Source organism: Aulonocara stuartgranti, assembly GCF_965226115.1.
Source record: "Aulonocara stuartgranti genome assembly, chromosome: 11".
In the NCBI taxonomy this organism is placed as follows: Eukaryota; Metazoa; Chordata; class Actinopteri; order Cichliformes; family Cichlidae; genus Aulonocara; species Aulonocara stuartgranti.
In genome coordinates, this window is record NC_138947.1 from 22413769 (window position 1) to 22426050 (window position 12282).

At 43.6% G+C, this 12282-nt stretch overlaps 1 protein-coding gene across 2 annotated transcripts in view; it reads left to right on the top strand.

The window, feature by feature from the left end:
* lars2 (leucyl-tRNA synthetase 2, mitochondrial) overlaps positions 1 to 12282 on the top strand; it is a 35404-nt gene that overhangs the window by 20661 nt on the left and 2461 nt on the right. For both annotated transcript variants that reach the window (XM_082553150.1, XM_082553149.1), the window contains 11 exons: positions 338 to 442; positions 545 to 660; positions 748 to 1031; positions 4362 to 4460; positions 6202 to 6339; positions 6446 to 6549; positions 6936 to 7115; positions 7228 to 7397; positions 8989 to 9066; positions 10298 to 10409; positions 11472 to 11599. In XM_082553150.1, coding sequence (XP_082409276.1) covers positions 338 to 442; positions 545 to 660; positions 748 to 1031; positions 4362 to 4460; positions 6202 to 6339; positions 6446 to 6549; positions 6936 to 7115; positions 7228 to 7397; positions 8989 to 9066; positions 10298 to 10409; positions 11472 to 11599 — 1514 coding nt within the window. The remainder of the gene's footprint in view (positions 1 to 337; positions 443 to 544; positions 661 to 747; positions 1032 to 4361; positions 4461 to 6201; positions 6340 to 6445; positions 6550 to 6935; positions 7116 to 7227; positions 7398 to 8988; positions 9067 to 10297; positions 10410 to 11471; positions 11600 to 12282) is intronic.

Consider the following 12282-nt stretch of genomic DNA (forward strand, 5'->3'; position numbering starts at 1 on the left):
TTTCAAACTGGAGTTTACACACTTTAATATGTTCTTGTATGATTACTAGCTTTTCTTTGAAGAATTGCGAACTATATTTTTTATACACTTCATTAAAGTTTTGTATTGTACTTGTCTTTATGTGTTCCATATCCTGGAGTGGATGCATGTTGGATACCTTGCGCTAATGTAAATATTTAATTTCGAACACAGTCGAGGTTTGGTTGTAGAAGCTGCAGTGGACTGTTTGTTAATTGGGTTCCCCTTGAACTAGTCTCAGTGGTGAACAGTTGTTGATAATGAGCTGCCAGGGGAAGCAGCGCTGCCTCTCATTCCCCTCCTGCCCTTTGCTCTTCAGACTCCCTGACAGACATCACCGCTCACAACCTGTTCACCGGCCGTGAGGTTCCCCTGGTCATCTCACACAAGGAGACTTTTGATGACTATCTGGATACTGTGGTTGGTGCGTTATCAACAAGTAAAAAGGATTGAAATAAGCAGCATCTTATGTCTGTTGAGTGCTTTTACCTTCTTGACATGTTCATGCTGCACATGTATGTTACAGGTGTCCCAGACTGTAATGAAGAGGATCTGTCTGTAGCTAGAGCTCTGAATCTGAGTTGGGCATCAGTGCTGAAAACTCGTGAAGATGGGACACAAACCCTCATCAACTCTGAGGAGGTCAGCACTAATACTAATCATTCTTTAATAAAAAGCAAACAACACTATTTTCATTCTTTTGTCCCTCTTCTTTTATCTGTTGCATAGTTCTCAGGCCTTACCAGAGATCAAGCCTTTAACTCTATTACCCAGAAGGCCAAAGAACAGAAGGTTGGAGGCTACCTAACCAGCTCCAAGCTCAGAGATTGGTTGATATCCAGACAGCGATACTGGGGCACACCCATCCCTGTGGTGCACTGTGGGTCATGCGGTCCGGTCGCCGTCCCTGAGGAGGAGTTACCAGTTACTCTGCCAAAGCTGCCATCGATTACAGGAAAAGGGGCGTCGCCTCTAGAAGCAGCACATGACTGGGTCAACTGCAAATGTCCCAGGTGAGAACGCTGAGTATTATCAGCCCTGTATAACGCACAGCAGGACTGTAGACTTCATTTATCCCACTTCATGTGTCTCATTAACCTTTCGTGCCATTACAAACAAATAGATAAGCAGTGTATAAGAAGGAGGGAAGGAGAAGGTACAGGATGTGTGACATCTTTCTTAAATCCTTAAAAATGGAGAATTAGTATTTGTAAATTGTCTATAACACGCAGTGATGCTCACAGGGCCTTACGTTCCTTCCTAATATTCAAATTAATGTAGAAAATGCACAGGAAAGAGTAGCAGCTAGGAGGTGCTGAACCCTCTGTTATGCTTTTATAGACCACACAATAACAGTTTTAATGAGTGCATATAATTACTACTATAGCCTGTACTTGTTATACTGGTCAGCTGCAGTTTATTATCTAAGAACAAACATATAATGCATAAAGTGTCAGTGTCACTGCAGCCAGAAAATGCAGCTTGGGAAGCTGTTTATAGCAGCTTTTGTCATTTATGCACCTTAACATTTGCTTACAAGAGTCCAAAGAGTTTGTTGGCTACCATTGAGTGAGCCATATTATTTATTGCATAGCTGCAAATAAAATTCTTCAAAAGGCGCAAACTCCACAAAGAATGGCTGAGAGGTCTTTTTTTGTATTAGATTAACTGGAACAAGGCCCCACAAACAGGAAAAATAGCAATAGAGCAAAATCGTATTCTTGCATCAGGATTAAACATGTTTATGTGTGCTATAATGTTGAATCATTTAAAATAGAAGTCTCTGGTGACCGTTCGAGGAACTGCCTCGGAGGTCACTGCTCTGGTTCTTTTCTACAATTTGAAAAATCCGGTCCGATTAGTGTGGGAACTCCTGAATATGTTCACTCCAATCAAGCCTTTTGTTCAGTTCTGTATCTCATAGATCCCATTTGTACAAGTATCACTGGATCAACACCATCTCCTGAAGCACTGTTAGTATTAGCATCAGCACAGCCACACGTCCGTCTATGTCATACTGTATATGAGATACACAGTGTTATTCCTTTTCTAGCACAGCATAAGCGTTTTGGGGAAATGATCATGCCTGTTATGGCGTTTGTGGCCGCCTTTCCTTCCTGTGTTTCCTCAGGAGAACAACACTGACAAAATGAGATCGCTGTCAATCGGGCCTGAGAGGACTGACAGCTTTACAGGAACACTTTGCATTGAGTGCAAGCCTGTAAATTGCATGATTAATACTTTTGTTCATTCGGGGTTATGTAATCAGTGGCATCTCTGACACGAGCAGCATGAGATGATGATGATGATGATGATGGGTGTTATATAAGCCAGCTGTGTCTCGAGAGATGCACACGAATGCCCTACAAGCACGGACATGCATGCATTTACCTTTTATGCACAGTGCCTAATCATTCACACACACGGACACACACACACACATCTCAGCAGCTCATCAGTGAATGTGCTGAATGCAGAATGACTGCTCAACTGGCGTCTCCAGAGCGCCTTGCTGACATGGGAATTCCTCTCTGAATAAGACTAATCACCGCCATGGCACCATGTTGATTAAAACCAAGGCCCACTCAGTCGCAGATGGCACAAGTCATCAGATTGTGTTCACTCACTTCCACAAAGCTACTATAATTCCCCCCCATCAGCAGTGATTGATGGCTATAATCGCAAAGACGCCGTTATCTCCTCTCTTCCCATCTCCCCTCCGTTGTTAAGTGTCTGTTGAAATTTGTTCTCGTCACTTGTCGACCATGTCCAATTAAAGTTTGCGAGGAACACAGACGGGCAGGGCGATGAGAGATGGGTGGCAGGAATGCAGTTTTGTCTGTCCTTGACGAAGTCATTTCCTGCGTGCTCATCTTTGTCTCATAACCTCTGCAGTTCTGTAAATTGGTCTGCCAACTGAACCCTGAGCTTTGATTTAGTCTGGTTTAAGAAGGTGTGCGTGCAGGTGTGGGTTTGCAGGTAAAAGGCGAGACTGCTTAGTTAGCACAACACCAACATATGAGCAGGTGGACACACAGCAGATTGGGGCCACGTTGCTGTAGTGGAGAGCTTTCGAGTGGACAGCTGCCTCCTTTAGCTGCATCTGTTTGAGAGCCTTTTGGCTTTTTCTGGCTCACCCTCCAAACACACACGCACATTTTACACACTCTCTCCAGCACAGGTTTGTTTTAGCTACCAACTTTTGTTGTTGGGCTCCTTTCATGGCTTAGAGAAGGCCCATCTCTGGACAGAGCACCTTTGTGTCATCAAATCTCATCCTCAGTAGTCTGGGACCAGCTGTCCATCAAATAGCCACAATCTGACTCCTGATTGGTCCATACTGGCCTGTCTGAGGAAGGAGAGGAGCATCCTTTTTCTTTCTTTCTTTCTTTCTTTGTGCACACTAATTTTCTCTTTCCATTTGAGCGCTTTTGTGATAGACTGGGTTTTGTTATACTGCTGGGTTTTCATTATATGAAATAACACCTGACTTCCAAATATTAACTGTGCTACACCTTAGCCTTGTTGCTAGGCAACCTCCAGCTCTTACCTCATCATCACAGCCTTATTATAGACTGGTATGGTAGGTGGTCGAGGAGTTTTTGCCTCTCTACGTGCGCGTGTCTGACTAAAAAAATGTGACTGTGAGATGAATCAGAACGCGTCGAGCAGTAGACGGAGTTTAAGATGAAACGGAGGCATCCCACGAGGTCCAGGAGACGACACCAGCTCCGCTGCACACACTGTAGCAAAGCTCAGAGCTGTTTCTCTGTTTGTCTTTCCGGGACACTGATTTTAAATCTTTTGAGACTCATTATAAGTAAAAGGCAGATGCTTTCACCGTTCCATTAAATGCTTTTAAACTGAAGCAGAAGTACTCTCCAAAAGCCCCGCCTCCTTCCCCCTCTTTGCCGATGTCCTCTCCTGCACTGTGAAAGTGTTGCTGGCAGATTCGCATCACATACCCAAGTGCTGTTTGGCTTGGATAGAGAGGGGCACAAGGTGGCATTTCCAACACAAACACATGATCGTGTGTGCGTCCTGCCAGTTCTTTTCCTGTTAGCACAGCCTGTTAGTCAGGGCACAAGAACAGAGCTCTGGTGCCAGGCTGGCTTCAGCTGTGCTTCTCCACGGGGACATGACCCCCACAGCCAGATGCAGGCAGCATTACACACACACACATGCGCGCGCACACCCACGTTAATCACATAATGAGCCATTTTCTCTGAGCATACAAACAGACATCATTCATTTGTTCACTTTCTAATTTATCAGCCTGTTTTTTTTGTTGTTTTTTTTCCCAGTCCTTCCTTTGCCAACTCTCTCTTTGTCTCTCCTGTCAGATGCAAGGGCCCAGCGAGAAGGGAAACTGACACCATGGACACATTTGTGGACTCGGCCTGGTATTATTTTAGATACACAGACCCTCACAATGCATACAGGTATAAACAGCCTCCTCTTGAAGCTTTAATATGTTCCTGTTCATCCATCTCTGGCTCAATGAGGCCAACAAATGTAGACTTATTTACTTTTCTTTCTTGCATCTTTTTTTCTTACCTTCTTTCTCACCTTTTATTACAATCGTATTTGTTTAAAAGAAAACGAGAAAAGAGGAAGTTGCAAAAGGTTCTCCAGCAGTAGGAGAAGAAGCATGTCTGTCTATTTAGATATGAAGAAAGGTCGCTGTGTAATCGCTGTGTAAATACAAACTCTATAAGTGCTATTGGTGTAAGTTGTACTCAAACTATGATTATGCTCATTGTTAGATCACCCACTCTCTCTCCCACTTGCCTGCTTGAAACACTTGTATTGGGTTGTGTACACGCAGATATGCATACGCACTTCCCTGAAAGTTGCACTCTTTGCCGATAGAGATTATGGAGCAATGGCCGTCACCTGCTGGGGTGGCGGTGATACCCTGAGCTTAACAAAAGAGATTAATTTCCCAGTGCCCTGACCTAGCCGTAAAGCTGCTTTAAAAAGGGAGGGGGACTGCTCTCTCCATCACTTTTCTTTGCCGGACAGATTACAGCACAACAGAAAAAGCAATTACACCATTTGTGCATTTCAGTTGGATTGCTGAGCCGTATACACGCGGGGTGGGGGATTGGGAGCGAAAATGGGAAGCGAGTGATGTTTTAAAGTAGCAAGTGCGATGAAGGAAATGGGAACAGGGTGTTATGTGTTAGACTTCCTTGGCCTCTTGCCAGAAGTGAGTCCGAATTATTTTCAGCTTTGTGAGTTCATAACTCCCCTCCACCCCGGTTCAATTATCTGGAGGTGCTATCAGGCACAGAGGGAGGGTTGGAGGCAGAGACGTGTGAAGGAGAGTAATGATGTAAGTCTTCCCTAAAAAGCGTCATTACCGATACTCCATCATGACAGCCAGGCTGACTACACGCGGCTGTCCTGCCAAGATCTGAAAGCAATAGTCATAGTTTCACTATTAACTTGTGATGGCAGCCAAAATGTAAGAAGGCATTACTTTGGTACTTTTTTCTGAGTCTGAAGAAACTGAAGAGGCTTCACGATGCTTCTTTTCCTCTCTGGATTCTCGTGTGTCAGATTAAGCCTGCCCCCTGGAGGAAGACGGCGTGCATGTCTACCAAAGCACGTAACTACAAACTAGTCTCATCTGAAAAAATGCCTACTGGGATTGTAATTGGGCATTTTGCAGCTTTGAGTTGCTAATTCATTCATTTTTGGCATTGATTTTAAACATCAAAGTGCTTCAAGTGCAGATAACAAAATGACAAAGACATGAACGAGAAAACATAAACTGAATCAATTAAAATTAAAAAAAGGTAAAATAAATGATTACTGTGTAGTATTATGGCGTTAAGTGAGCAAAAGATAAAAGTTACATCGTGATAGAGCAAACCAGCAGCCTCTGTGTTTACTGAAAAGACTTCTTCCACAACATTGGTTTGTGTGGACAGATGATGATGTTTGCACAATCATTTATAGCGTCTGTGAGAGCCCAAAAAAGCTCCTATATGAAACTCAACAGACCTCATTTTAGGAAGGAAGAGATCATTCAAGGTCTTCAGAAATCCTGTCCCCTTCTTCACTGACACTTCTTCACCCTTCTTATTGTTCCTTTTCAGTTTAGCATTGCTCTTGATATTACTTTAGGCTAGTAAATGAAGTGAGCACCTCTTTAAATGTCCTCTCCGTCTTCAGGCCTTTTGAGCGCCACTTGGCAGACCACTGGCTTCCTGTGGACGTGTACATCGGAGGGAAGGAACACGCTGTTATGCACTTGTACTATGCTCGCTTCCTCTGTCATTTCTGCAAGGATCAGGGTCTTGTGGGTCACAGGTGGGGTACACTGTGGTTTATGTGTATGTTTGTTTTTGTTTTTATTTAGTGTGCATTTGAATTTTGAGAGTGTTTGTAAGTGAAACACTCTCTTTATGTGTTACAGGGAACCTTTTCGGAAGCTCCTGGTCCAGGGTCTGATCAAGGGCCAGACGTTTAAGCTTGCAGGCAGTGGCCAGTACCTAAAGAGAGAAGAAATAAACTTCACAGGTACATGCTGCGTGCAGCTGGAGGGTGTTTGTTAATGTGACACATTTGTAACAAGTAGAAAGGAGGGGGGCTCGGAGAAATGACTGATCTTTTTTCTCTGTAATGTGTGGTAACACTGCCTCCCCGCCTCCTTCTAGCGTTGTTAGCGAGAAGCCTTCTTCATTTAAGCGCTTCAGATCGCACTTTTCCAGTTGAATGACGGGTTAATCAGACACTCTCAGGAAAAGCCAAATCACATAAAATCCTTTGAAGATACCAAAACACTGTTATACTTAGCATTTAAGGATTTATTGATTGGTAACAAGATAAACAAGAGATACTGCTAGTTATCAAAGTAGGACGTCTATTGATCCCAGCTATCTCTGACCCCATCCTGTTTCTTCCAGATAAGGAGCCAGTGGCTCTGAGTGGCGGTCACGTTGAGGTGACGTGGGAGAAGATGAGCAAGTCCAAACACAACGGGCTGGACCCCCAAGACGTGGTCCAGCAGTACGGCGTGGACACAGTACGACTATACATCCTCTATGCGGCACCGCCTGAACAGGACATCCTGTGGAATGCTAAGAGTGAGAAGAGTCTGCAAAATTACACAGACAAGTTACTCATGATGTGTGAACTTAAATAAATCTTGTAAAAACATGCTCTTTCCTGTGTCCTGTGTGTGTTGACCCACTCCAGCCGATGCTCTTGCTGGCGTTCTACGATGGCAGTCTCGACTGTGGCAGCTGGTGACCAAGCTGAGAGCAGCACGGCAGCTCGGAGATGTCCCCAACCCCAGGCTGCTGAAAAAGAAAGAGCTCGCAGAGGCCAAAAAGATCTGGGAGAACAAGAACTACGCAATTCAAGAGGTAACTGCTCTGCAGCCTAAAGGCCTTTACACACCGAGCGCGTCGTGATGATGAGTTGGTCCTGATGTTTCTAAACAAGAAAGGGAAGAAACTGAGATTCTGGGTTCATCCAATTCTCACTAGAAGGCAGCAGAAGGCAGACTTAATGGTTTGATCCAGGAGTTGAAGCTGTATAATGGCTGCTTTTGTCCATATTTCATGATGTCAGTTGGGCACTTTAAGCTCTTTTTGACAGAGCTAGGATCACATCTGTGTGTTTAGCTGTGTGTCTGAAGTAAAACAGTATTCTTTTACTATTTCCGTATCATCATTTTGAGCTACGAACACATTTATTCCCAAATGCAGTCTAACATATCAAGTGTGTTTATTCGGATCCGAAAAATTGAGCTTGTTTCGAAAAAAGTCAGTGCTGCAAATTTGTCTGTGTGAGCAGCTCCAGTGAGAACGAGTGAATCCAACTCCAGGCCTTGAGGGCCGGTGTCCTGAAGGTTTTAGATGTGTGCTTGATCCAACACAGTTGATTTAAATGTCTAAATAACCTCCTCAACGTGTCTTGAAGTTCTGCAGAGGCCTGGGAATGAACTATTCATTTGAATCAGATGTGTTGACCCAGAGTGATGTCTATAACCTGCAGGACACCGGCCCTTGAGGCCTGGAGTTGGACACCCCTGGCTTAAGCGTCTCATTGTGACATTAAACTGTGACATATTGCAGCACTTCTCACCAGCAGGGGTCAGATATGTGCCCGTTGTCAAATCTCGGGTTGTCAGTGAGATTTAACATTCACTGTCCTTCGGCAACATATTGCATCTGTCATTTTGCTCCGTTTTGAATTTCGCTCTCAGCTTGTTCCTCTTATCTGTGCTAAAGTTGTTGATGCCTGGTATTAATTAATATCCTTCAGCCTTTTGCCACTTTGTTAATTACAGTTGGAAGGCACGTTAAGAAGTCTTTTCTCATTTATAAGGCACCAAATGACACCAAGTAATATATCACTCGTTACACAGTCTCGCAGTACAAAGTCCTGAGTTGTGGCATTTCAGTGCTAAACATCCGTCGCAACCTGAAACCCCTGGAATAAAGGGTAGCAGCAGAAGGCGCTGGAAATTGATTTTAAACTGTCTCCTTTCACACTTTATAAATAGCCTTCTCTGGCTGCCAGGTTTGATAGTCGCTCTCTACCCCCCGCCTCCCACCTCAAGGCCATTGCTTTCAAAGGACCTCAGGCTGTTTGCCCTAAGCCCTCAAAGCCGAGGCTGTCCTTTGATCTGTCCCTCAAAAGCCTCGTTGATAAACCTGCTCCCTGTGGACCCTCCCAAATGGCTCCCTTTTCCATGAAAGCTGAGCAGGGGAATGTTGACTCGCTTTGTGGCTTCAGCTGGTCCACATGACAATAACAGACTGGAGGCCCGTCTTCTGAACCTGTCATTGTTTTCCAGTGATTCATCAGAGGCACACTCTGTAATAATAAGTGACAACACCAACCCATCTGGAAGCAGCCATATGTCTAGGATCCAGAAACGCATCATAAAGCCTCAGACTGTTGTTTTTACTCACCAACTGTGCCGTGTTTCTCTGTTGGTGTTTTCAGGTGACGACTCACTTCACAGAGGACTTCCTGTTCAACGCAGCCATATCTCGCCTAATGGGACTCACTAACACACTGAGCGTGAGTGCACTCTCTTATATCTTGAAGGACAGTAATGTGCAAAAAAGTCTATTTCATTATATTTTATTTCCAAGGAGCCAGACTTCCTCTTGTAATTTTTTAATGTGGTCACAGACGATGGTTCTCCAGGGTTTCTGAAGGTCTTTCAAGGTTTTTCTGTGGACATTGGCTGCTTTTTCACTCATTTTCAGTCCAGTCTCTGTTTCTTTCGTTGAATCCATGAAAAATGCCTAAGATAACATAGTTTGACAGGCATAAAATTATATTTTTGCACCAAGCGCTAAAGCGCTATTAGCCTAAAACTTAGCTAAAAATAAATAAATACATCAATACATCAGATGAGCAACATCTAAAGTCATGTCCTTAAGAAATAGGAAAAGGAATCCAGAAAAGAGCTGATAAAGGACCTGATAGGTCTTAGTGTAGCTGTCAAGAAGCTATTCTTAAGGCAGGGACAAATAGCTGAGGAGTGACATCAGAATCAGTGGTAGCATGTTTGATGGAGTGATGAATCCAACTGTGAAATTTTTGTTGTTAATATGTACAGAGGAGCCAGGAGAGAGATACAACAGCAAGTGTGTACAGTCATCTTTAACACAGTTGAAGCTCTGTCGTGGTTTGAGAGCCAGTGGTCATGGAGATCTTGTCCAAACAAAGTAGAATCAGATTTTGATCCATCATCAAGAAAGTGCTTGATTGGCAGCAGTTTCATTTTTCAGCATGACAATGATCTCAAACACACTGCCAGTGCAGTAAAAGCATACCTGCATAGAAAAACATCAATCAGTTGTAGATTGGCCTCCTCAAAGCCTGGACCTCAACATTGTTGAAGCAGTGTGGGATCATCCTGACACTGAATAAGACAGCGAACATCCAAACAGCATTAATGTTTGTCCTTCAAGATGCCTGGAAAACTGTTCCTAAAACTGCTTAAAGAAATGACAAGAAAGCTGCCTAAGAGAGTTCAGGCTGTTGAAGAATAAAAGTGATCACACCAAATATTGACTTTAAAGCTCATTGTACAAACTCTGTTTTTGCCTTCTATACTGTACTTTCGTCAGTGTTCTCACGTTTCAGTAAATCATTGCACCTATTTCCCCATTTTCCTTGCAAAATATGAATAAATGAGGCGTGACTCAACTGAGGCGAACTAACTGCAAATATGGTACAAGTATTGTTTGAACTGAACACACTGGAAATCACATTTTCTCCACTGCTTCTGTGTGTCTAGAGTGCAACAGTCAGGCTGTTGCAACACAGCGTGGAGTTTGAGGAAGCTCTGGCTGCCCTGGTTATGATGACAGCACCCATGGCCCCTCACTTAGCTTCTGAGCTTTGGGCAGGTTGGTGAAGTTCATGTGCATATTTAATGTAAAGAAGAAATGTGTCACATGATGACACACACAGCTTCTTACACTTAACCGCTTGTCGGATGATATTTAAATAGTTGTAAATGAGGATAATTTTGGTGTGTAAAAGAGGAAGCGGCCTCTGCTAAACTTCTAATTTACACTAGTGAACACCCAACGATGAGTGGTGATGATCAGTACACTCTGCCTGAAATAAACAGTGCTGAGAAGCTAAACAACAGAAAGGAAGCTCTAGCGTCACTTTCTGCCCTTGCGCTGCCCTGGAGGACATCCTTTTCTTTTCATGGATGCACGGACGCGAGCTTTCTGCATACAGCCGAGAGAGGAGAGAACCAGAAAACAGAGTCCAGCTGAAAGGAAAGCGTATAGCGTGTGTGCTGGTTTTAATGAGTGACAATGAGCACGTTTTGTGTTTGTGTGTGCTCATGTACATCATGTACGTATAGCAGAAGAAGCTATAGAAGCTTAAGTTGTTTTTTAGTGAAACAAAGTTGAGCACGATAGCATCAGCAAACTTCGTTTTGTTTATTGTCCTACCCCCACCCCATTTAAAAAAATTTAAAAAATTCCTCAGTTATTCAGCTTACTCGAGTTTCACTGCATAGTTTCCCCGGTACGTGTTCGTCATGTTTTGCCCCCACAGTCTGAGAATCACCAATGCAGAGCGTTATAAACAGGACATACAAGATGTGTGACCTCTGCCGCACTGTACTTTACTCTCTGAGCCCTTCATCGTAATTTCACACACACAGTGCAGGATAGAGGAAGTTCACATCCTTCCCTTGGGCCTCCAGAGGACAGGAGCTCGCTGTAAGAATAGCTGCGTCGTTGTTGTATGACCCATTACCGAGATGTTGTCTCAGCATAAAGATTAACAAATACAAGCAACATTAAAGTAATCCGCAGAACTAAAAATTAAATGTGTATATAACTTTTCTTTCTTTAAAAAAACAAACATTTCTGACTGACTCTTTTGTACCTCCGCATACGTTTCCTGAGAGTCGGCAAATATTGTCCATGTTGGGTCTTTCCCAGGTCTTTGCCAGGTGAAACACCCCCTCAGCCCCATCCTCCAACATGAAGGGGATGTCCTGCAGCAGTCCTGGCCGACTGTGGACCCAGAGTATCTGGAGGTCCCTGACTTTGTGGAATTGTCTGTACTGGTAAGTTCAGATAAACGTGAACTCACTCAATATGCATCACTGCTGAAGGTTCTGACTCTGTGACCGAACAATAAATACAGAAATAAATGGTTGTCAAAGTTAAATGAAGCGCTTACATTTCCTAATTCCTTTTCTTTTGTTGGTCATTGCACTTGTACATCTAAACATTGTGAAGACAACCTGCTGAAGTTCAAACTGAGCATCAGAATGCGGAAGAAAGGTCGTGTAAGTGAACATGGAATGATTATTGGTGTCAGATGGGCTGTTCTGAGTATTTCAGAAACTACTGGGATTTTCCCACCCAACTGTCTCTGGAGTTTATACAGAATGGTCTGTGTGATGGCATGCCACACATGTTACCTGGGGGTTGGTGTCTCCTCCTGTCTGGCAAAAGGTGTGGCAAAGGGCTGGGAGACCTGAAGTACTGCTGACAGCCTAATTGGATTGCACCACATGCTTCATTGCCTGGGGGGTGTTTCATGTTTGTTTAAATGTTTTGTATTAGTTGGTTATATGGCAGCCATCTTGTTTTCCCCCGTGTGTGTCATTTGGTTTAGCTAAACCAGTATTTAAGTCCCCCTGTGTGTCATTTCAGCAGGTCAGTTTACCATATGTTTGTTTGAGGTTTTGTTAATTATTATCTTGAGTTTAGTCTGTTGAGTTGACCTCTTTTATTGGTCTGC